The sequence below is a fragment of the Mercenaria mercenaria genome, chromosome 12 (genome assembly GCF_021730395.1).
Source record: "Mercenaria mercenaria strain notata chromosome 12, MADL_Memer_1, whole genome shotgun sequence".
Lineage (NCBI taxonomy): Eukaryota > Metazoa > Mollusca > Bivalvia > Venerida > Veneridae > Mercenaria > Mercenaria mercenaria.
In genome coordinates, this window is record NC_069372.1 from 40,153,667 (window position 1) to 40,179,949 (window position 26,283).

The window sequence follows — 26,283 nt, forward strand, 5'->3', positions numbered from 1 at the left end:
AACACACACCTTTATTTTCATGGTGCATAGTTGTTTTTTTTCTGGTAGATCTATTTCAGTTGCCACAAAAAACACATATCTCTTTGTAAAATATGGTAGGATTTGATTTGCTTTAGATAACTGAATTTCAATATACTAGTTGCTGTATGAACATAAGAAAAATGTTGATTTAAAACTGTAACAAGTTTTCTCTGACTAGAGCAGCACATGTCTCCAAAATGTATTGTTGTTGAACAATATAGATAATATAGAGGGATGCAAGATCAAAAGAAATGCCTTTTTAGAATTGCATAGTTTTACAGTGTAATATTCGAGGGCTGAGCGTATACAGTTACAATAGTTTTGCGCTCAGCCCACGTATTGTAGTTTAACAAAACTATTTGCAATTTAATTGATCAGCAGTAGAGACTACTTTAAGGGGTCAAAATGTATAACATTGCAATTCTCACAGACGTGTAGATCTAACAATTCACAATTAGCGACCCGTGACGTTATGATTGACAACTGCATCAGTGTAACGTGAATTGATTCTTGTTTATTTATGGCAGTTGTTGTCAATATCGATTAGCTATATTCCTTTGAGGTATGTGAAAGAAGTTCTAAAATGAATGACAGTGACTCTAGCGATAGTTCTGTGGAAGAAATTGATATCAAAGCTGTTCGACCAGCCCCAAGATCCAGACCTAGACAGAATGCAGTCAGCCCAGCTAGGTCACTGAGCCCGAATTCTGTGTTAAATGTGAGTGGTGACACAGCCTCTATCAAACGATGTATTGATGTAAGTACTTCACATGTTTAACAACTTGCTGTTTCATTCAGTAATTGGGTGCTAATTGCAGTGGCCAATCAGTGAGTGGTGGGAATTGATTGATTTTACTGTGTTGATTCTAACCAGCATGGGAGTTCCAAAAAGAATGGTATATGCTAGCTGTCTTAGTTTATATAAAATAATTGTAGGATTTCATGTTGTTAATACGACTTTTGTCAATTTATCTGTAGGTTATTCATTTAGGAATATGCCTCGTCTAATTGAGTATGTTACTGTACATGCATTATTGGAATTTACGAGTAAGCCTAAAGTTGAAATATGATATCATTTACATTTTTTTTTTTTATACTTTACATAAGTCTGGCCATTTTTATGAAAGTTTGCCAGAATTTATCATGTTTACAATACTGTAACTTTTTCCAAACTAAGTTTGCAGCATCAAAGCTATTTTTTTCATTTACAGAACTACAGCTCTATAAACAGCAGTGTTTCACAGTTTCCATCTGTGGTACCACTTAATGTTGGTGGCATCAAATATGTAACAAGACTGTCAACATTGAAGAAATATCCCGACTCCATGCTCTCTGCTCTATTCAGTGGGAGATACCAAGTTGACAAAGATGCTGACGGCAACTTCTTCCTCGATTCCAACGGAATTTTGTTTGGCTATTTACTGGAATTTCTCAGAAACGGTTTACTACCACCACGAGAGCAGTCTATTCCACTGTATAGAGAGGCAAGCTACTATGGACTTCATGAACTTGTCGAAAAACTAACCTACATGCCACCAGTTGTCTCCCTTTGTGTCAAAGAAGCTCACAAGTCACAGTTTCCCAATTATGAGGAAATTAAAGAAAATGTGATAAAAGTAGCAATGGAGAATGCCACCTTTACTAAAATTGGAGAGGTTATAATTTATGCGTTCAAGTCTGAATTTGTAGCAAAAGTGAACACATTTAATCCAAATCATGGATGTATAGTTGAATCCGCTCATATCAAGTGTGGACCATGGGATGCTCCTGTTGATGAGGCAGTATTTATCAAATGTCTGGAAAATGACCTAATTGATGATGGATTTAATGTGAAACCTCATGATGTGAAGAAAAAATGCAGATACTATCACGGACAAAGTTGTCAGAAGTATGTGTATAGATTAGCAATATTGATGTGAATAGAAAAAAAACTTCAATGTGTAGTATGCATTCATCATAGTGTGTGGAAATCAGCATTTTTTCACCAGGCTAATACTCATTGTTTCATTAATACTCAAATGGCTTACTAGAAATTTCATTTGTATTCAAGATAGATTTCTTTACGGGTTTTAATACAGAAACGAAAATACCCAGATCTGTGTTACTGGCATTATTATTATCAACATTTTTCAAAAGAAGTAGTTGGTATTAAAGTTGCAATGTTAACAATCCATATGCATAGTTAGGTATACTGTCAGAACTGTATTAGGCAGCCATTCATAGGAGGGACAAACCGGCTGCTGAAGGCAGGGGGCTGTTTAAGACAAATTGAAATTAGAATACAGTAAAAACTGCTTTAGCAGTCACCTCTATTTAGCAGCCAACCTGTCTTAAGCAGCCAGTGTCTCATTTTCCAGAATGGTCATTCATTCTATAAATTACCTGCTTTAAGCAGCCACTTTTTCCCACTCGCTTGGCTGGCTGCTTTTTGACAGGTTTTACTGTAGAATGTTAATTTGGGAAATCGGCTGCTTAAGGCTTAAGCAGCTGATTTCCCAAATTAACATTCTTAAACCTGCTTTAGGCAAGTGTGTGTAATATTAAGGCAGGTTAACTGTATGCAGCTGGTTCATTTAAATTCCAGCAAATCTTGTTATTCAAAAGACAAAACATTTCAGAGCTCACAGGGCTTGACTGACTAGGATTGTATACAGGTATCAAACTTTTTAATATTTTTGTTGAAAGCTGTTCAATGTAGTATGTGTTGTGATGCAACATGTGCAAATAAATTATTAATTCATATGAAGATATGAAAGAATGAGAAAATAATGTAGCTAAGTTAAGGAATAAATTGCAGTTATGTAGAATTTTACCATCTTGATACAAAACACATTCGGCTGTTTAAAGTATAAGAAAGCATGTGGCCTCCAAGCACTTTTAAAACACTTTGATTGTAAACATAACCTCAACCTACTTATTTCTTATTTGGTGTGAGACGTTAATTCATGTACTGCTTTCAGAGACCTGACTGTTCACTTATCAGGTATATCAGTTAATGAAATTACATGGTACTGAATAATTTGTTCAAAACAATACCAGTCCTTGAAAACCACGACATGTTTGGATCATATTTTGTTTTGAAATGTTTACTTACTACTGGTAATGCTTATTAATATTAAATTTGATATGAAATTAATGCAAGAAGAGTAATCGTTGAACCCCTTTAAATACGTGCTTGAAATGTTTATGTGAAATATTTCGTTAACTGTTGAAAGTGAAATATTTCTTAAATTGTTGAAATGTTTCATTGATTGTTAAATGTGAAATGTGGTCTACATATTTATTTATTTTAAATTTTATATAAAAAGTAATTGTTGAAGACGGAGTGGTTATTTCAAATGATGAATTTTCATAGTAGGAACCTGTCCGTAATTATATGTGCTTAATATGTGAAATATTTAGCTTAGAACATAGCAAATAATGAAATTGTTCATAGTCATTGTCTGTGATATTTTTTGGAAGGATGTACTAACAGAATTTTGTCCTAGTCATAATAATCAAAGGCCTGTTTTGGTTAAGGGTTAAATATCCATATTTTATCCCGTTTACATGTTTTAAAGCACTTTCTAACACTAAACAGTTTCTATAATTCTTAAACCTTACCCTGCTAAATTTCTATAACGAACTTGCATGTCCACCTTCCAGTTTGGACAGTACCATTAACTGTTAAAAGGGGTGCTTTCCAAAAAGATACTGACTGAATGACGAACAACCCAGATCATGATCAGACTGCATGGATGTGCAAGCTGATCATGATCTACACTGGTCGCAAAGGCAGAATCAGTCGTGTCCAGCATGATAAGGGTTAATATTTCCACATACATTTCAAATGGGTTTTTTGTCGAGCCTGCTTGCAGAAGCGAAGACATAGTTGTCCAAATGGTTGTTCGGTGTATGTGCGTGCGTGCGTCCGTCCGGATTTGTTTGTTTGGACCATAACTTTGACATGCATGGAGCAATCTCATTTATATTTGGCCTGAATGTTAACCTCAGTGAGATGGAGTGTCACGCGCAAACCGCAGGTTCCTATCTCAAAGGTCAACGTCACACTTGGAGGTCAAAGGTTAAATTCAATAATGACTTTGTCCTGAGCATTTCTTCTTCATGCATGGAGGGATTTTGATGTAACTTGGCACAAATGTTCACAACCATGTGACGGAGTGTTATGCGCAAGAACCTTAGGTCTAAGGTCAAGGTCACACTTAAGAGGTCAAAGGTCAGATACAAGAATGACTTTGTCCGAAGAATTTCTTTTTCATGCATGGAGGGATTTTGATGTAACTTGGCACAATTGTTCACCATCATGAGACGGAGTGTCATGTGCAAGAACCTACAATTACTTCCCTTTGTTGTTACTATAAATAGCTTATATTGTAACTTTTTTTATTGCTGGTTGTAGGGAAAAATCAAGACCACTTTTCTGTAGTACAATATGCATGTTACATCCAATTTTGAGGTGTATTTTGAACTCTCTCTACTGGTTAGGATTTTTGTGTGGACTTAGGTTTTTTTAAAGATTTACTTCCCTTCGTTGTTACTATAAATAACTTATATTGTAACTTTTTGCAATCTTTTTTTATTTGGCATAAATGTTTGCCTCAATAAGACAGGGTGTCATGTGCAACTCCTAGTCCTTTTGACAGCTGGCGGGCTCGACATGTTGTCCGTGGGCATCTAGTTTTTTGTTGTTTATTCATCAGGGATGTAGTTGATAAGAAAATCTTGTTTATATATTTATACAGAAATGTCATAATAGATTAGTACATTCTCTGTAAGATGTGTAATCATCTACAAATTATTAAAGATATACCGTGACCATCTTAAACTAAAATAGGTTATTTTTAGATACTAACTTATGTAGAAAATCCTCATCAAATGAATTTAACTTTACAAAATGTATAAACTATAATTATGTGTTTGCAGAAGTCAGTTCACAACTGAATGTTATGTATAACTGTTACAGTCGTTTGTTGAAATAAACATCCAGCATTTTTCGTGGACAAACACAAACACACACACACACACACGTTATTCTTGTAACTCCACACATGCTATGGAGTTACTATTCAGATTTTAAAATATGAATTTGGGTCTTATACCTCTTATACCTTTTTTTTTGCGGTTTTAAGTTTTAAAGGTGAAAGTCATATAAAAGTCAGTTTGTAGGTCTAGCCACAAGGATTGTTGAGAGTGAATATGAACTAAATTGGGTCATTAATGTGTGCTGTAGGCAATCTGGTTCATACAGACAGGTCAGGGTCATATGTATATAGGTCATTTTGTAGGTCTTGCCACAAGGTTTGTTGAGTGTTAAGTATGAACTAAATTGGGTCAGTTTTGTAAGCAATGTTGCTTATTAACCTTTAGCCTGCTAAATTTCTTAAATGGACTGGTCCATCATTCAATCTGGACAATACCATTTATTATTCGAAGGGGTGTTCACTGAAAATTTACTGACTGAATAGCAAACAGTGCAGACCATGATCAGACTGCACAGATGTGCAGGCTGATCTTGGTCTGCACTGATCGCAAAGGCAGATACAATTGCCGCCAGCATGCTAAAGGTTAAGGTTTGAAAGTTAAGGTCATATGGGGATCTTGTCACAAAGATTGTTTAGTGAGAGTATGAACTAAATCGGGTCATTAGCATGGGCTGTATAAGGCAATCTGATTCATATGGATGAGAACCTTAAAAATTTGGCTTTTATCTTCATATTTAGCTTATCCTTATTATTTATCATTTTTATAACATTTGCCAGCTTGTATGTATGTGCATACCTTCCATTTTATACAAAGTATGTGATTTAGAAATGTTCTTAAAGGCAATTTTATATTATTTTGTTTGTAAAGGGAACAGTATTGTTACTGTAGTTGCTGTCAAACTTATTTTTCTAACATTTAACTTGTTGATCTTGTGTATTAGAGGCGGAAATAAAAGATAGATACTAATATAAGTGTTGTTGTTTTTTTGTTGACACAGTTAAATAAAATAATCTTGGCTAAGTACAATAGGTTCGCTTTTACTTTGAGGTTTAGTAAGATGTCCATGTTAAGAGTTTGTGGTCCATAATTATTCAGTTGCATTTTGAGTAATTGCTGAAGAATCAAATTTGTTTTTTACCTTCAGACATCTGAAATACAGTTCATTAGATTGTTACATGTAAGAGGAAATTGATCAGTTCTAGCATGTATGAATAATAAATGAAGCTCGCCTTGTTTGCTTGAATAATAAATGCAGTCAGACAGGTAGAATAATGGAAATTCCACAACATTTATACAGTGTGTGCAACTGAACTTTTGAACTTCTAGAAAATCCAATATAATCATTGTCATTCATCATGCATCTTGAACTCACCCTAAAGAATAAAAATTATAACATGAATTGTAGGTCGGTATACCTAATTAAGCTCATTTTTGAAGCATGAATACATGGAGGGCTTATTCTAGGTTGCCCACTTGCGTTGCCATTTTTCTATTAATTTACTGTTTTGTGATTCTAAATTCATTTTACGATATCATTAAATGCATTTTGTGATATCTTAAAATGGCTCAAATATCATTAAATAACTAGAGCTGCTTTTGAGAAAAGCGCATGTCTCCCACAACTGTCTAATCATCTAAATTGTAAGTCTGTGAGTCTTTACATACTGTTTACTCACTACAAATATACCTTTGAAGAGTAAAAATGCTCATTCTGGGTAATTCAAGGGCCATAATTCTGAAATGCCTTGAGCGATTTGGCTAGTTAATTAACTTGGCTGAGGAGTTATGGTCAAAAACATTTGGTTTAAGTTTGGTGAAGATTGGATGAGAACTGTTTGACTTATAGTGCAGACAAGAGCTAAAAGGCCGATTTCCGGTAATTCAAGGGCTATAATTCCGAAGTGCCTGGCCGATTTGGCTAGTTATCAAACTTGGCTGAGGAGTTATGGTCAAACACATTTTGTTCAAGTTTGGTGAAGATCGGATGAGAAATGTACGACTTAGAGCGCGGACAAGAGTAAAAAGGCCGATTTTCGGTAATTCAAGGGCTAAAATTCCGAAAAACCTGGGCCGATTTGGCTAGTTAACAAACTTGGCCAAAGACTTATGGGCAAACACATTTTGTTCAAGTTTGGTGAAGATTACACTTAGAGCGCACACAAAGTACCTTAAAAGGACTCCTATACTCCTAATGGTTAGTAGTATAGAGGTCCTTTTAGGTCCAAAGACCAGAGCGTTTTTCGGTAATTCAAGGGCCATAATTCCGAAGTGCCTGTGCCGATTTGGCTAGTTATCGAACTTAGCGGAGGACTTACTGGCAAACACATTTTTTTTAAGTTTGGTGAAGATCAGATGAGAAATGTTTGACTTAGAGTGCAGGCAAGGTTTGTGACAGACAGACAGACAGGAGTAAATCAATATGTCTCCCACACCACTGTGTGGTGGGAGACATAATTAAAGGAAATGAAGTAATTGAGGATATCATACAATAGACACTTGGATATTACTAAATAGGAATATATTTTCATATACATGTACTTAATTTGATGTAATGATATCCTAAATTTATGTTTGATACATATATTATTCATTTAATGATATAAAATAGTGAATAAAAAGTAAAACCAACACTGAATAGGCCAAATTCACAATATGAATTAGTTATTTAATTTTTTTTCTCCTATATCACAATAACAAATTATTGCATGAAGTCTGACAACTGTAGGCCTGAGCATAATCTCCACTCATTGATCAGAAACTGTTTTCAAGCTTAAGTAAACTTGATCTTTGACCTACAATCCCCAAATCAATTAGTCATTTGAGCATAGGCAATAATCATATGAGGTTTCACTACTATAGGACCAATCCTTCACCACTTATTGAGCAAAAACTCTTGTCAGTTTTGATGTAAATGTGACATTGACCTTTGACATACTGACCCCTCCAAAACAGTAGGGTCATCTTTTTACTTTTTTAGCTCGACTATACGAAGTACGGACAGCTGTCCTACTCGACCCGGCATTAAAGTTTTGATGCACTTACTCTATCTCTGTAATTACTTGATGGATTTGTTTCAAACTTAAAATAGTTACTCCTCATCATCACCCACATCAAATGGCACATAACTCTTGCATCAATATTTCATGAATTATCCCCCCTTTTAACTTAGAATTTAAGGATAAATTTTCGGTGCACTTTCACCCTATTTTTGTTATTACTAAATGGACTTTATTCAAACTTAAAATAGTTTTCCAATTAATCACTCACATCATATGACACAAGGGCCATAACTCTTGCACCAATATTTCATGAATTATCCCCCTTTTTACTTGGAATTTCATGTTAATATTTTGGTGCAGTTTCACTCTATCTCAGTTATTACTAAATGGAATTGATTCAAACTTAAAATAGTTGTTCCACCTTATCACCCACATCATATGACACAAGGTGCATAACTCTGGCACCAATTTTTCATGAATAATGCCCCTTTTTACAGTAACTTAGAATTTAAAGTTGATTTTGATGCATTTTCACTATATCTCTGTTATTAATGGGAGGATTTGATTCAAACTTAAAATAGTTATTCAGCATCATCATATCATATAACACAAGGACTATAACTCTAGCACCAGTATTTCATGAATTATCTCCCCTTTTGTACTTAGAATTTCATGAATTTTCACTCTATCTCAGTTATTACTAAATGGATTTGAATTAAACTAAAAGTAGTTGTTACACATTATCACCAACATTATATGACACAAGGTGCATCAATCTTGCACCGATATTTCATGAATTATGCCCCCTTTTTGCTTAGAATTATACTTTCTTAATGTTTTGATATCATTATCTTTATCTCTCCTATTATTTAATTCTTTTGACACAAACATAAGCTATTGTTCAATTGGAGTCATTAAATATTCCAGTGACAGCTCCAGCTTCGTCAGATGTGCCCATTTTCACTATCCAGCATTGAAATAGTCGAGCGAGCTGTCTCCTGTGACAGCTCTTGTCCATCTTACCACTGCAGGTCAAAGCCTTCTCCACATACTAAGCAGAAACCAGATTTCAGTATTATGGTCACTGTGACCTTGACCTACTGACCTTCAAAATCACAGATTCATTTGACCACATACAATCATCCAGTGAGGTTTACCACTGTAGGTCCAAACCTTCTCTAGTTACTGAAGGGAGTCTGTTTTCAGTCTGATGGTCACTGTGACCTTAACCTTTGATCTTAAAACTGGTCATTTTCTGACTGGCAAGTAATCATCCTGTTCAGTTTGACCACTGTAACCAAAGTATACCTCAGTTACTAGTTGAAAACCAAGGTGTCCACCAATGGATAAACAGACCGTCAGTAAAACCAGCATGAGCACAATAATATACCCCTTTTTATACGCCCAAAGGGACGTATTACGTTATACCCCCTGGTGTCCGTCTGTCCGTCCATTAGCAATTTCGTGTCCGCTCTATAACTCTTGAACCCCTTGAAGGATTTCAGAGAAACTTCACACAAATGTTCACCACACCGAGACGACGTGCAGAGCTTGAGAGGTTGACTTGCTTCAAGGTCAAGGTCACACTTACGGGTCAAAGGTCATATCAGTTTGTTTCATGTCCGCCATGTAACTCTTGAACTGCTTGAAGGATTTCAAAGAAACTTGGCACAAAAGTTCACCACACTGAGACAACGTGCATGTTTCAGATGACTCGCTTCAAGGTCAAGGTCACACTTAGGGGTCAAAGATCATATATGACTGCTTTGTGTTTATTGCTCTGCATTGCAGTACTCTTGTTTTTATTTGGCAGATCCCTTTTTTGTTCACATACAATATTTTTTTTTTAATTACTTCCCTTTTATGTTACTATAAATAGCTTATTTTGAAACTTTTTTATTTTTATTTATGGATTTAACGTCGCACCGACACATGATAGGTCATATGGCGACTTTCCAGCTTTAATGGTGGAGGAAGACTCCAGGTGCCCCTCCGTGCATTATTTCATCATGAGCAGGCACCTGGGTAGAACCACCGACCTTCCGTAAGCCAGTTGAATGGCTTCCTCACATGAAGGATTCAACGCCCCGAGTGAGGCTCGAACCCACATTTATTGGCCGTAGGGAAAAACCAAGACCTCTTTTCTGTGGTCAATATGGATGGTACCTCAAGTTTCTAGGTGTATTTTGACATACCTGTACCTGGTAAGGGTTTTTTTGTGGACTTAGAATTTTTTTTTGAATTTCTTCCCTTTGTTGTTTCTGTCCTTTGGGCTTCAACAGTAAAGTTCTTTAAATTTTGCTCCCATCCTCTATTGTAACCCTTTGGGTGTATATTGCCCCGCTTGGTGGAATTCTTGTTTGCATAAATATATATACACAACATACTGATTTCAAGCCTCAATGTAGTGGACAATCATTTCCAAAACACTTGTGGAATATCATTTTGATATTACAGGTAAATTAATACTGACTTCTCAAACATTTCTTCTTCCTGAACATTTAATAAATTTAATAAAACCTGGAACCACTGTATGAACAGCAAAGAAATAAGCAGTCATAACTCGTGTCCAGTATTATTGTAACAGATACTCACACAGTTACCTCCATTGTTTCAGAGCAATCAATACAGGTACTCTTAATATGGATCAGAATATTTCTAAAGAAAGAAACAACTGATACACAGACTCTGAACAATTTTAATATTGATCATTGTATATCCCAGTCTACAAAACATAACATTACAAATGTATTCTATAATAAATTTGGTCCCTTTTTGTACATAATTATGTAAAATATTGAACACGTTATAAATGCAGATTTCAGTACATTAAAGACAACCTTCAACAAGAGGGACATGATGACCCTTTACCGCTCACCTGACTCAAATGGGTACTAGTGCTTGTAGTTCTACACGTAATTTTAACATTTGACATATCAAAGGTGAATGTTCATGATTTTATGTGTTTCACAGTGCAATAGTATGAAACATATTTACATTTACAACCATCAGACAACGCTGCAAACAAAACTCAGCTCTTGGCATTGTGGCTTTAAAGGTTACCATGGCAATCATAGTTCTGCATAGAATAATATTCTTTTAACAATTTCAGTAGAAAACCATTCAAGGAACATCCAAGCTAAGTCTCATTAACTTCCAATAAATGATTTCCGAGCAGATTTTATTTTAAGGAAAGTATAGACAGATTAATGACGGATGGCGAGTGATCACAATAAAAAAATACCGGACAAAAACATGAAAAACATATTTGACCCTAATATTAATCAAAGTATAGATCAAAATTTGCTTTCTTAATTTCCTGTATTTATTTTTCTTTTCTTAATTTCCTGCATTTATTTTTGCAAATTTAGACAAGATTCATCCCTCAGTGATAGTTTTCCCTCCTCCATACATTAATATATCCTCTGAGCAAACTTTCTGAACAAGAAAATTACCACAAATGGGTGAGAAAATGTTACAAGTATTTTCATTTCATATTTACATAATTTATTTATATTATTGCACGCAATCAATAATCAATAAATAAATGTGCTTCATAAGCTGTATCAAATAGAAATTACCAGTAAAATTAATTAACAAGAGGTCTAATTGGTCTCAAGTCACTCAGGAGTACCTTGACCTTTTGACCTTACTTTTGGTCAAGTAAGATGAACATTCTTCAGGCATTTCATTAAACGTTGTTTTTTTAAGAAGATTTTTTTTCTTTGCTGGGGCAGTCAAAAAACGTATAACCATTTAACAACTTGTGAGATGGTACAACCAATAATGCTACAGGTCAAATTCTGTGAGGATCTACCAAATAGTTCATGACAAAAAGTTGTTTAATGTTTTATGTATTTTTGGCTCTTGCCCCAAAAACTGGCCAAGTGAAACCATTTAAACTCGCATACGGTAACTGAGATCCATGGCGGCCCCTAAAATGTGAAAAAGGTTCATACCCCAGAACATGTCTGGTCAAGACCCACCAAGTTGTTTTAAGAATAAGTTGTTAAGATTTTTTTTTCATTTATTTTCAGCTTTTGGCAGTCTCTAAAAGTTGGTAAAGTGGAACCATTTGAAGAAACCTAAGAGGTATACAAGCAAAGGTTTGTAATGATCCAGGTTTTCCAATTTTTCATTGTGGCATCAAGCATGTCCACTTTTGAACAAATTGCAGAGAGTTCTTAATACTTAGAGCTATGTTGGCCCCTAAAAGGTGCCAAGTGCAACAATCTGAACAATTCCGAGAGCGAAACATACAATTATGCTACAGCAAAAGTTCGGTGTAGTTCCTTCAAATGGTTCAAGAGAAGAAACTGTTTGTTTTTTTCCAATTTTAGCTGTTCCCATTCCTAAAATGGGTCAAGTCAACAATTTGATCAAATATTAGAATTCCATACAGAATGCTACAGAACAAGTTTTGTGATGATACATCAAGCTGTTCATGACAAGAAGTCATTCGACAATTTTACTGTTTTTAAGGTATGATAGCCCCCTAAAAGAGGCCAAGCAGAATTTGACAGAGGGCCATACAACGATGGTACAGAACATGTTTGGTGAAGATCCATCAAGTGGTTACTGACAGGAAGATGTTAAAATGTTCTTCTGCTTTTAGTTCTGGTGGCTCCTAAAATAAAACTGAAAGAGGTCTATGTCGTGATGCTACAGACCAAGCTTAGCGTGATACTGATCTGTAGTTTCAGAGGAGATATTAAAGTAAAAATGTTGACGCAAGACGATAGACACAGGACCATCCACCTGTACTAAATAAGTTCAGGTAAGAAAATACAGAATGTATAATAATGATATTTAACCCTTAGCCTGCTGGCGGCAATTGGTTTTGCCTTTGCGACCAGTGTAGACCAAGATCAGCCTGCACATCCGTGCAGGCTGATCATGGTCTGCACTGTTCGCGATTCAGTTAGTAAATTTTCAGTGAACACCCCTTCGAATAATAAATGGTATTGCCCAAACTGAATGATGGACCAGTCCATTTTAGAAATTTAGCAGGCTAAGGGTTAAAAGCAATAAAATCTCAAATATTATTGCAGCATAAAAAACAGGAATAATACAACAACATTTCGCATGTATATAGAGAAATAAAACACCATACTCCATTAATTTCATCAATTGATAATAACATATTTTTAATGAAATATATTTTGTCTCTGTCTCTACTATATAAATAAAAATCAGAAAAAAATTAATATGCAAGAACATTTTGAGTTAATGTTATATATAGAAATAATTTTATAATGCTAATGAATACAAATATCTCTGTTTCAACAAAGACTTTTTTGTTAGTAATTAGTTGTATTAGGTATCTACACTACCTGGGAAACTGGTGGGTTGAACTGAACCTCACAAATCATACAATTAACAAAAATAAATTCTGTATCCTTTCTTTAACAAATATAAATGTATCAAGTATTTATGTTAGAGCAAGATAAAGATTCTTTACAATGAAAATTAATCTTATCTCAACCATGGTAAATCTAAAATTAATTTACCAACAGAAAAGGACTTTTTTCAGCTGATGGGAAAGGAGAAAGAAAATTAAATATAAAATGTATATGCAAGCATTGCTTGCCATGTTAATCTAAAAAAAATTTCTAAAGTACAACAGTCCTTCACAAATAACAATAAATAATTTAGAACAACATATAACAGATCTATTGTAAAATCTCTAATCAGTGGAACATAGCTGGCCCTGAGCCTTTCTTTCTATCATCTGTTACAGCTTCAATATCATCTTTAATTTTAAGGACAGCATTAACAATACTCTGTTCTTTATCTGTCTTCTGTATCACATGTCCCATCTTTGCAAGACCATCCAGAATCTTCTGAGGATATCCCTCTGAAATATAAAGACACTGGTTCAATTTTTTATGTCCTTTTAAGTCGGCTAATAGCTATTCATAGCTAATGTTATTATGTTTGCAACCCGACTATAAATAAAAATTTGTATCTTGTACCTTGTATGTTAATAAACACAAAGTGAAACAAATATAGTCTTTCTAAACATGACTGAACTTACAAAAGCAAAACATACAAGGATACATGGGCCCAGGAAAACAAGTAGTTTTAGTATAAATCAGTTATGTCTTTCAATTTTTCATTGCCAAGATACTTGTTACAAACAATATCTTCTACCATTATTAAACAAGAGTGGTAGACTGTCACAAAATACGCCCGTCATCAAACTTGGCCTAATTCAAGGGCCATAATCCAAGAATGCCTGTGATGATTTGCTTGTTTTTCGAACTTGGCCGAGATATTATGCCCACAAACATTGTCAGCAAGTTTGGTGAAGATCCGATGAAAAATCTTGGACTTAAGAGAGTGGACAATGCTAAATTCACAGATTACGAGTAATTCAAGGGCCATAATCCAAGAGTCCCGGGGGCGATTTGGCTGGTTAACGAACTTGGCTGAGATATTATGCCCACAAACATTGTCACCAAGTTTGGTGAAGATCCAATGAAATCTATTTGACTTAGACAGCGGACATGGCCACCACGGTTGTTCACATAATACGCCCCGCTCTTTCAGAGACGGGCGTATAAAAGTAAAAACATTCATTTTATTTTATTTCTCTTATTTGAAGGATATACGGTATGCAACAAAAAGAATTTATCACTGGTAAAAAGTGTAGATTTGCGGTAACTCAGCATGGCCTGGTTACCGCCTAAACAGTTACCCACTAACCAGGTATTTTAGTCTGCACCACCTACAACCAGTGAAAGAGACTTATATTCTATACCTTCAGCTTCTACCACTCTAGCATCAGGATTCTGCAACTGACTGTGTATCCTTGGTGATGAGACAGCTTTCTCCAAGGTCATTCCAAAGGTCAAGTTATTCAACAAGGTCTGGGCAATACCTACAAAGAAATGACAAATGGTATGGAACATTCGTCCTTTTTGTGTAAGATCTACACAGAGATAAAAGTAACCATTCATGTGTTGAGTCTTTTTCCATAAGTTTATAATTTACAGTCAAACTTCATTCTCTCAAATTCAGATACTGTAAAATCATTTAATTCCGTGGGCATGAAATTTTGTGGTTTTGGTCAAAACCGCAATTTCGTGGGGATATGAATTCGTGGGTTTCAACTTTTGAACATAAAATGAATGGGAAATTTCCTTGTTCATTGGGATTAAATTTCGTGGATTGACTCAACCAAGAAATCCACGAAAATTTGTCCCCCACGAATATTAATGATTTCACAGTAATTGGAACATCTCCCTTCGCTCGAACTCACCGTCAGATCCTGGCAAAATCCAAATAACGTGTATAATTTCCAACTGCTCGAACTACTGTTACCTCATACAAATTTTGCCTGTTCTGTCAAGTTCATGCAAATGAAGTCTGACTGTACATTCATAGCTTCTTTTCATAACTGTGATCAATTTAAATAAATGCAAGTTAGTCTTTAAGCATTAAACAAAAATTATTGAACTGCACAACGGCATGTCTTTCGAAAATAGAGTGAAATATCGCTCACTCAAGAATCTATGGCTGGAGCACCCAGGCACACTGGAGCAATCTATATGCCCTAAGACCGTTTTCCTGATATTTTCTTCTATGTTGGGATTGCTCAAAAGCCTTGATAACATTAATTAACCCTTAGCCTGCTGCAGGCGAATTTAACAGCCTTTGCAAACAGCTTGGAACCAGATCAGACGTCGATTAAATCGGCGTCTGATCAGGTTCCAAGCTGTTTGCTACTCTGACAATATTTCTTCCAATTTTGGAGCAAACTGAATGAACTTTACAATTTTAGCAGACGACATTTCCAGCAGACGACAATTTATGTAGCATGCTAAAGGTTAAACATATTCTCATCCACTTACACTTTTGTGCAATCCTTGTTTTACTGTACAATATTCATGACATTCTGCGAGTAAGTTAAAGTTAGTGGACCTGTTGTTGGAATTACAACTACTTCAAACCTTAAGATAAGAAAACTGACATCAAAGACTTAGTGATATACATAATAATACATTCTGAATATACTTTTAAGGGCAGCAATCATATTTTGTACCTTAACTTGAATTAAGTTACTTACCTGTTATAATTCTAGTGCCATTGGCTGCACCACAAACCATACGCAGACCACACAAATGTCCTGTCTCATACACTACTGTAGGCGACATGCTTGACAGTGGCCGTTTTCCAGGATATATCTCATTCTATTATAAGATGATATAAGATGTAAAAAAAAATCATTCTTACATACATTGTAACACTAGCCCTTAAATCAATGTTGTATTCAGAATAATTAAGTATGTGGTGAATATGAGCATTTCATATGCTCGTCTTTTAGCAAAAAAGTTCAATTTTGACTTTTTACCATTGACAAAAAACTGAATCCCAATGCTGTCAACTAAAATGATAACTTTCTGTAAACAAGAGGGCCATGATGGCCCTATATCGCTCACCTGTTATCATTGCACTTGAGGACAAAAAGGTCCTCAGAAAAAATATCTAAGTCCAAAGGACAGGAACAACAAAGGGAAGAAATTTAACCAAAAAGAAAAAAAAATTCTTACAAGGTACAGATATGTCAAAATACAACTAAAACTTGGAGGTACCATCCATGTTGTACCACAGAAAAGTGGTCTCGGTTTTTCCCTACGGCCAATAATAAAAAAGTTACTAAAAATAAGCTATTTATAGTAACGTAAAAGGGAAGTAATTAAAAAAAAAATATTGTAAGTGAACAAAAGAAGGATCTGCCAAATAAATCTGTTGACATAAATGAAATTTCAGATCAGTATCTTCTTTAGTTACGGATATATACCCATTTTAATTTGAAATAAAGGGAGGTAATTTGACATAAAATCAGTCCATAGTTATCTACCCTGATTGGCTCAGTCCAACTAATGACAATAATGAAATTTCAAATAAGTCCTATAAGTACTTACTGATATAAATCCATTTTGATCACAATCAGGGGAGGTAATCGGATATAAAATAACTCTGGAACCTATGATTGGATCTGATTTGTCATGGAATCCAAGATTTATTGTTGTTGAAGATATTTTGGAAGTTTGTATCAAATAAAACCATAAATGAAGTCTCTATATGGCTGCAAAAGCCAAAATAGCCAATTTTGGACCTTAAAGGGGCCACAAATCTGGAACCCATGATGGAATCTTGCCAGTTTAAGAAAGGAATCAAGATCTTGTGGTAATACAAGTTGTGTGCAAGTTTGGTTAAAATCAAATAAAAAATGAAGCTGCTATTGTGCAGACAAGGTCAAAATAAGCTAATTTTGGCCCTTTCAGGGGCCATAACTCTGGAACCTATTAAGGTATCTGGCCGGTTTAAAAAAGGAACCGAGATCTTATGGTGACACAAGTTTTGTGCAAGTTTGATTAAATTCAAATCATAAATGAAGCTGCTATTGTGCAGACAAGGTCAAAATAGCTAATTCTGGCCCTTTCAGGGGCCATAACTCTGGAACCCATAATGGAATTTTGCCGGTTGAAAAAAGGAACCAAGATCTTATGGTGATACAAGTTGTGTGCAAGTTTGGTTAAAATAAAATCATAAATGAAGCTGCTATTTTGCAGACAAGGTCAAAATAGCTAATTCTGGCCCTTTCAAGAGCCATAACTCTGAAACCCATATTGGAATCTGGCCAGTTCAAGAAAGGAACCGAGATCTTATGGTGATACAAGTTGTGTGCAAGTTTGGTTAAAATAAAATCATAAATGAAACCACTATCGTGCAGACAAGAAATTGTTGACGGACGGACGGACGGACTGACGGACAACAGTCGAAAGGTGATCACAAAAGCTCACCTTGTCACTATGTGACAGGTGAGCTAAAAATGTTAGTTACATGTATAAAATTACAGCAATTTCTTGATAATTTTGTTACTTTCAAAACATCCTTCAAGAAGTAAACTGCAATGTTTTTCCTTTAATATGTAATGACACAGCCATGTATGTTCGTTAGATATTTTTCATATTTGTTTAACATTGCAAATGGAAAAGCAATGTAAATATATAACAGTTACACTGTAAAATTAATGGAGATTAAAATAAGGTTTACATCTTACCAGTACACTTCCCTCCCCTGGTTTATTGAAGTCTGCCATTTCATTGTTGAGTAGTATACCAGAGTCTGTAAGTACCATACTGCCAAACCAGTCATTGATTGTTCTAAAAATAGAATCATGTATAAAATATTTTTTTCTCTAAAAATCACAAGGCCTATTTGTCTGAAAATGCATATCATGTTAATTGTCCTTGTGAAAGAGTGAAATTTCAATCTTTTATATCAAAGATGTAATAAGTCTACACTTAGAATATCAATAAACACTGACACTGTGTTTAACATCAGCTAAATACAGACCTATGAAGTCAGGAAAATTATACATTTCATAACAAGTGACAACGAAATGTTAAACTTACGTAGTGACAGACACCATAAGTTCTGCTGTATCAATCACAGATATATGAGCAGTCCCCTTATCTTCTGGCAGCCCTACCAGCTTACCATAGAAACCAGCATCCATTGTCACATTACTGGTCATGTTACGTAACCGAGTTGATTCCTCTTTGCTAAATACAATAAAGTAACTAGAAAATGCTTTCGTAAAAAAGCGCATGTCTCCCCCAATGCAAAGTCCTATAGGCAAGAAGTCAATAGGGGTCAGGAGCGAAAGTCAAAGAGACACTGATGGTTGGCTGCAATAGGGATCATCTACTTGGCATGTCCAGTCATCCCGCTAAATTTCAACACTCTTGGCCTAGTGGTTCTCAAGTCACTGTTCAGGCTCCTGTGACCGTGACCTTTGATCAAGTGACCTCAAAATAAATAGGGGTCATCTACTCTGCATGTCCAATCATCCTATTAAGTTTCAACATTGTAGGTCAAGTGGTTCTCAAGTTATTTCCAAAAAATGATTTTACATGAACAGGCCACTGTGACCTTGACCTTTAATAGACTGACCCCAAAATCAATAGGAGTCATCTACTCTGCATGTTCAATCATCCTATGAAGTTTCAACATTCTGGGTCAAGTGGTTCTCAAGTTATTGATCGGAACTGGTTATCAATGTTCAGGCCCCTGTGACCTTGACCTTTAACGGAGTGATCCCAAAAACAATAGGGTTCATTTACTCTGCATGAACAATCATCCTATGAAGTTTCAACATTCTGGGTCGAGAGGTTCTCAAGTTATTGACTGGAAATGGTTTTCCATGTTCAGGCCCCTGTGGCCTTGACCTTAAACAGAGTGACCCTGAAATCGTTAGGGGACATCTACTCTCAATGACCAGTCATCCTATGAAGTTTCATCATTCTGGGTCAAGTGGTTCTCAAGTTACTGACCGGAAATGGTTTTCAATGTTCGGGCCCTTGTGACCTTGACCCTTCACAGAGTGACCCCAAAATTGTTAGGGGTCATCTACTCTGCATGACCAATCATCCTATTTAGTTTCAACATTCTGGGTCAAGTGGTTCTCAAGTTACTGACCGGAAATGGTTTTCAATGTTCAGGCCCCTGTGACCTTGGCCTTTAATGGAGTGACCCCAAAATCGATAGGGGTCATCTACTTTGCATGTACAATCATCCTATGAAGTTTCAACATTCTGGGTCAAGTGGTTCTCTAGTTATTGATTGGAAATGGTTTTCCATGTTCAGACCCCAATGACCTTGACCTTTGATAGAGTGACCCCAAAATCAAAAGGGGTCATCTACTCTTCATGACCAATCATCCTATGAAGTTTCAACATTCTGGGTCAAGTGGTTCTCTAGTTATTGATCGGAAATGGTTTTCAATGTTCAGGCCCCTGTGACCTTGACCTTTGACAGAGTGACCCCAAAATCAATAGGGGTCATCTACTCTTCATGACCAATCATCCTATGAAGTTTCAACATTCTGGGTCAAGTGGTTCTCTAGTTATTGATCGGAAATGGTTTTCAATGTTCAGGCCCCTGTGACCTTGACCTTTGACGAAGTGACCCCAAAATCAATAGGGGTCATCTGATCTTCATGACCAATCATCGTATGAAGTTTCAACACTCTGGGTCAAGTGGTTCTCTAGTTATTGATCGGAAATGGTTTTCAATGTTCAGGCCCCTGTGACTTTGATCTTTAACGGAGTGACCCCAAAATCAATAGGGGTCATCTACTCTTCATGACCAATCATCCTATGAAGTTTCAACATTCTGGGTCAAGTGGTTCTCTAGTTATTGATCGGAAATGGTTTTCAATGTTCAGGCCCCTGTGACCTTGACCTTTGAAGGAGTGACCCCAAAATCAATAGGGGTCGTCTACTCCAGCAGCCCTACAACCCTATGAAGTTTGAAGGTTCTAGGTCAAATGGTTCTCCAGTTATTGCTCGGAAATGAAGTGTGACGGACGGACGGACGGAAGGACGGACGGACAGACGGACAGGGCAAAAACAATATGTCTCCTGGGGGAGACATAATAACATTATGTAAGCATCTACTCTACAACTTCTAAACAACGGAAGACAGAAATCATTTTTAACAGATATAAATTTTGAACCAACTGATATTTTCAGAGGAAGATTCTATATTTGAGCCGTGCCATGAGAAAACCAACATAGTGGGTATGCGACCAGCATGGATCCAGACCAGCCTGCGCATCCGCGCAGTCTGGTCAGGCTCCATGCTGTTCGCTTTTAAAGTCTATTGGAATTGGAGAAACTATTAGCGAACAGCATGGATCCTGACCAGACTGTGCGGATGCGCAGCTGGTCTGGATCCATGCTGGTCGCATACCCACTATGTTGGTTTTCCCATGGCACAGCTCATTTTATCAGATTTTTTCTCTTTATGTTACCTATTAAACCTTAATGAATATCCCCTCACTTTTTTTAACTGCAATGAACTCAAGTTATCTAAACTTTACAACTTTCTTCTCTTGAAACTGTTAAGATTTCTAGACAAAACTTGGGGAACCAGTGCATACAATGTATTTTGTCTCCATACTCCAAACTTGGTTGAAGGAAAGAAGTACTTAAGTATTCGAATCAAAACCTTCGAAGTGTTCAACTGTTAATGCTTCTACTGTTTAGTATCTTATAAAAGTGGTTACATTACTGAATAAATTTTAGGACATCAAAATTAATGTAAGTACAGTCAGACTTTGCTCTCTCGAACTCGGATAATGCGAACAATGCCCTTCGCTCCAACTCATCATTGGGTCGTGGCACAGTCCTGTATAATGTATATTGTTTGATAGCTTGAATTACTTATAACTCAAACATTTTGTAAATCCTGTTGAGTTCAAAAGGGAACAAAGTTTGATTGTACATAACATCAGTAGATCCACCAACCTGATCATCACTTTTGTTGCATTGTAAATGACTGCTGAGTTAAATTTTGGGTCACCTAGCAGTTCCCTCTGGGCATACCCAAACTTGAAAGCTTCTAGAATCCTGTGGTATGATTCCTCATTTTGTTTGAGAGAGTACGACTCCAGGAAGTTCATTATTGACAACACAACAGGGCCACTGCCCGGGGCTGGTACTGACTCAATGGTGTAACCTGCAGCACAATATAAATTAAACCTATGTAGCGGTCCAGTATAACATTTTTGAAACATCGGAAAAATATGTGTGGGCATGTAGAGACTGATGTGACTAAGCAGATTCAATGGTACAGTAAACTCCAGTTATAGCAACTCCATGTGACTAGCAAGATCTGTTTTGTTATATCTGAAGTTTCTTACAAATTCTATATATGAGCCGTGCCATGGGAAAACCAACATAGTGGCTTTGCAACCAGCATGGATCCAGACCAGCCTGCACATCCACGCAGTCTGGTCAGGATCCATGCTGTTCACTTTCAAAGCCTATTGCAATTAGAGAACCTGCTAGCGAACAGCATGGATCCTGACCAGCAGATGCGCAGGCTGGTCTTGATCCAAGCTGGTCGCAAACCCACTATGTTGGTTTTCTCATGGCACGGCTCATATATAGCAAGCAAGTTCTTTAAAATTAGTACTTGTATGATAAAACAGATTTACAGGTATACAACCAACTGGTTGATCATGCCTTTTGTCTTATTGCTAAAAGTATGCTATGCTAACTGAATGTAGTTATGTAGTTTACTTGACTGATCCATGATTTTATTGTTTATAGTCTGCCAATCTTCTTGATGAAGTTAACAGCAACTCAGTTTTTCAATCTGATCAAGACCGCTTTTTCTCTCCTTTAAAACATGTTATTACGAAACCATGAGGACATGCATACCCTAGAGCAAACATATTATTAGCAATTACTCTGAAACAATAATGAAGTTTCAAGTCACATACTATCTATGTTGATGGATTTTTATGAAAGTTGATTTCTGTAAAGACAAAGCTTTTAAACCTGGACAATTAATTTTTTTTTTTTGTTGGGTTTAAGGTCACACAGACACAGTTATTGGTCATATGGTGACTTTCCAGCTCTTCATGGTGGAGAAAGACCCCAAGCGCCCCCTCTGGGCAATATTTCATCATGGATGGGCACCTGGGTAGAAATACGACTTTCAGTAAGCCAGCTGGATGGCTTCCTCACATGAAGAATTCTACGCTCCAAGTGAGGCTTGATTTATTCATTTGGGTTTTACGGCGCACCAACACAGTATAGGTTATATGGCGCCAAACAGGACTACAAATTTTGGTTTCACATCTCATTTACATTGAAATAAAAACATGAGGTATGGAATCAAAATTTGCCTACCTGCTGGAATCACAGAGTTACAGCAAAACCAAGTGTTAAGACCCTATTAGTTGCCTCTTACGATCATGCAAGGGTAAGGCAGTGGTTCCAATTCTTTTCACACACAGATCGTCCCAGAACCACATGGGGCAAGTGAGGCTTGAACCCACATTGGTTAGGGACAAGTGATTCAAAGCGACCTTAATCACTAGGCCATGGAGCCCTCAAAATTAGACAGTTATAAAGTAGAAAAAAAATTCTGCTGTATCAGAACCATTTTTTGCTCAGTTTGTTCCATTGTTAATGTTTATTCTCCTAAAAGCAGATATTGCTAGGAGACACTCAGGTTATGAAAATTTACTTATAAATGTAAACTAAAAACAATGACTGTGAGGAAAGAGCCAAGAAAAATTAAAATTGATAATATTACTTTTATTTAAAACAACTGACAATCTATCTGACAGGTTTATAGCAACAGGCACTAGCCTGTAAATTTCAAACAAATGAAATTAGATGTTGAAGAAGCATTTCGTTGGAGTTTTAACTGTCTTGTGTAAATGTCAAATTGTCAGTTTCTGTTTTAATACTGCTATTTTAAGAAACTATAAGTGGAATGAACAATTAGCCATTATGTGATCCTGGTTTGGAAACTTTTTTATCTTAATTTCAGCAATAGCTTTTCTACTGACATCTTAAATGACAATTTCCAGGAGTGTTGTGGTTTTAGACTGTGTGTGAAATCAGTATTATCAGCTATTTTGCAATGTAAGCTGTCTAAAAACAAGTGAAGCTTTGCCAGGCAATACAAAGTACCTTACTGATTACAGGAATGCAGTTTTGGACACCAGTTTTATAACCCAAATTTGATTTTGTGCATATATATTATAAATACAATTCTAGTTGAGTGTATGTATTTAAGCTTATCTATAGTTGGCATCACTGCTCCAGAAAAATGCTAGTAATGTTAGCTGGAGTTTAGTGCAAGATACAGAAGATGCTCCAACTTAAGAACTTCCTGATTCTTTAGCATGCCAGATGAAAGCACCCATAATCTGGGCTCTATTTGTAAATTTTTGACTGGGTGTTGGGGGGCGAGGTGGGGTAAGTGTGTGTCAAACTCACAATCTTTTTGTTTTTAAGAAAATTGGAAATCTCAAACTCATGGCCCCTGGTTTTATAATCAAGCAGAGTTACCATCCTATCTGACTAAAGTACATCTCCATTTAACGCTACCCGCATTGGATCTCAAGAGGTGCTATTGATAACCTCGTTTTGACAACCCTTCCGCTAGCCAATCAGAGCCTTACTTACAACATTTTGGATGTGAAAGTAGAAGTTTAATAAAAATAGCAAAACATGTATCGGAAATCCAAAATAAACAGAGGCAAATGTGAATGGGTCATTCTCAGATCTTTGTTTAGAAGATCAAGTACTTTTAGTCAGATTGAGTTACCACCATTGCATCCACTACTGACATTTTACAAGATTGTAACTGAATTCAATTAAAATAATCAGTATGATTCAAACATACTAATTCACTTACCTTCATTCATTGTATAAATCAAATAAGACATAAACTGAACTAAATTCAATTTTAGAAAATAAAAATAAATTGAATTTTAGAATTTAAGGGAGGTAATACTAGTACACAACAATAAATTTTGTTACAATCCGGGCTTTGTAATTTGTATTTTTATCTATTATACGGTCAATAAAATGAGTAGGTCTGTGTGCTTACTTCTGAGATGTTTGCCCATAATTTCAGAAATTCACAAACTTCAAGTGGATCTGAAGACCTTTTTTCAGAAATTATTTCACATGTCAATAATTCTGTTACTTTTTTTTATTTTTAGAAAAAAAAAACAATGGTAATGTTTTCATCATTTTAAACAACACATGGTAAAACATTATATGCAGGATGGTTTACCTTTCTGTGTGCTAACTTTCGGCTTTATCTTATGTTATTCAGAAATGTGACTTTATGCTAGGACTTCCTGTTTATCAAATTAAATTAATATACCAGATTTATATAGCGCCCTTTTCATGATAAACATGTTCAAAGGCGCTTTACATATAGCAGACGCAGCCACACAGGGTGCGAAATTCATCCTCTACTAGTACAGACACAGAGCGATCTGACCAGAGGGAAAGAGTGAGATAAAGCCCCCAGAACAGACAGAAAGAATGTTTTAGATACAGACGTGTCCGGCTAACTAAGCCTAGCTCTTTGCGAATAGACATTCTGGTTCTTTAACGTGCCCGGTGTATAGCACCGATACACGCGAAGCAGTCTTTCCTGGGAAGAACCAGTAAAGGCCTCTAGTTAGGTGGGAGACACTCAAGAGCATCTCAGAAATTTCCAGTGCCTGGACCAGGATTCGAACCCCCGGACCTCTGGATTGACAGTCAAGCGTGTTACCACTAGACCATCGGCCCACCACAATCAAATGTGCAGAACCACCTTAAACTGAGTCAAATCATATGCTCTGAGAAGGAATTTTCAAGACATTTCAAAACTGCTATGACACAACTGAAGTTTACAGAAAAGTGCTTTAGAGATTTACAATGCTGACTGCATTACATCATATACTATGAAATCATTAAATTCTTTTGGGCATGAAATTTTGTGGTTTTGGCCAAAATGACTTTTTCATGGAGATAAAGATTAGTAGATTTTGGCCTTTGAACATAAAATTGTTTTGAATTTTACAGCTTCATGGGATGAAATTTCATGGACTGACTCAACCATGATACCCATGAAAATTACTTGCCCATGAAAACTAACAATTTCACAGTAGTTTGTACGTACCATGGTATGTAGTTTTGACCACGTCTCTTACTTCCACAGTATACCCAGCTAAGTCATCCCTTGAAAGAGCTCCAGGTATGTCAGCATTAATACTGATCTATAAAAGCAAACATAATAGTGTCAAATAATTTTTAATTTGCATAAAATTACATTGTTTCGACAAAAATCTAATTTTAAAGAAGTACTTCTCTTATGTCACAGAAGACAGAAAATGAGGGATAAATCAATTGAGCAGTGCCATGGGAAAACCAACATAGTGGCTTTGCGACCAGCATGGATCCAGACCAGCCTGCGCATCCGCGCAATCCGGTCAGGATCCATGCTGTTCGTTAACAGTTTCTCTAATAGCAATAGGCTTTGAAAGCGGACAGCATGGATCCTGACCAGACTGCGCAGGCTGGTCTGGATCCATGCTAGTCGCAAACACACTGTGTTGGTTTTCCCATGGCACGGCTCAATTTATAAATTGTCGAGTTTATTATCATAACAGCAGAATTTCTAAAGATATAACATAACAAGAAAGTAATAATGGAAAAGTACAGCTTTATCTATTTAAAGATATCCAATGGCCATCTTTCAATATTATAATAAAATATTTTTTGTTTAAATATTCAAATGCATAAATTTCTTATTAAATGTATTTAACTTTACTCAATATGTAAATGTAGTTTGCATTCAGAGCTACATTCATAAATATTTGTCACATAGAAACAGTTAAGTTTTAAAAAAACAGCAGGTTTTTTTTTAATAGTGGCAGTACATATTCATACTGTGT

The 26,283-nt window shown here is 36.0% G+C and overlaps 2 protein-coding genes across 2 annotated transcripts in view; one reads left to right on the forward strand and one right to left on the reverse strand.

The window, feature by feature from the left end:
- The first annotated feature begins 332 nt into the window (after positions 1 to 332).
- On the forward strand, positions 333 to 5,969 carry LOC123533959 (BTB/POZ domain-containing protein KCTD7-like). Its single transcript, XM_045315958.2, has 2 exons — positions 333 to 778; positions 1,233 to 5,969. Exons 1-2 carry the CDS (start codon positions 605 to 607, stop codon positions 1,938 to 1,940), a joined length of 882 nt encoding a protein of 293 aa, XP_045171893.2. The 5' UTR covers positions 333 to 604; the 3' UTR covers positions 1,941 to 5,969.
- Positions 5,970 to 10,687: 4,718 nt separating this feature from the next.
- LOC123533712 (glutathione hydrolase 1 proenzyme-like) overlaps positions 10,688 to 26,283 on the reverse strand; it is a 35,562-nt gene continuing 19,966 nt past the window's right edge. The window contains exons 10-16 of the mRNA XM_053519799.1: positions 25,509 to 25,605; positions 21,329 to 21,539; positions 18,431 to 18,580; positions 18,076 to 18,178; positions 16,075 to 16,198; positions 14,767 to 14,886; positions 10,688 to 13,860 (exon numbers count right to left, since the gene is read on the reverse strand). Coding sequence (XP_053375774.1) covers positions 13,694 to 13,860; positions 14,767 to 14,886; positions 16,075 to 16,198; positions 18,076 to 18,178; positions 18,431 to 18,580; positions 21,329 to 21,539; positions 25,509 to 25,605 — 972 coding nt within the window. The 3' untranslated portion in view covers positions 10,688 to 13,693. The remainder of the gene's footprint in view (positions 13,861 to 14,766; positions 14,887 to 16,074; positions 16,199 to 18,075; positions 18,179 to 18,430; positions 18,581 to 21,328; positions 21,540 to 25,508; positions 25,606 to 26,283) is intronic.

What these genes read in the sequence shown, in the direction of transcription:
- LOC123533959 (XM_045315958.2), top strand. Translation starts at nt 605, where the DNA reads ATGAATGACAGTGACTCTAGCGATAGTTCTGTGGAAGAAATTGATATC. An exon ending in CTATCAAACGATGTATTGAT is followed by an intron (nt 779 to 1,232) that starts GTAAGTACTTCA and finishes TTTCATTTACAG; the next exon opens with AACTACAGCTCTATAAACAG.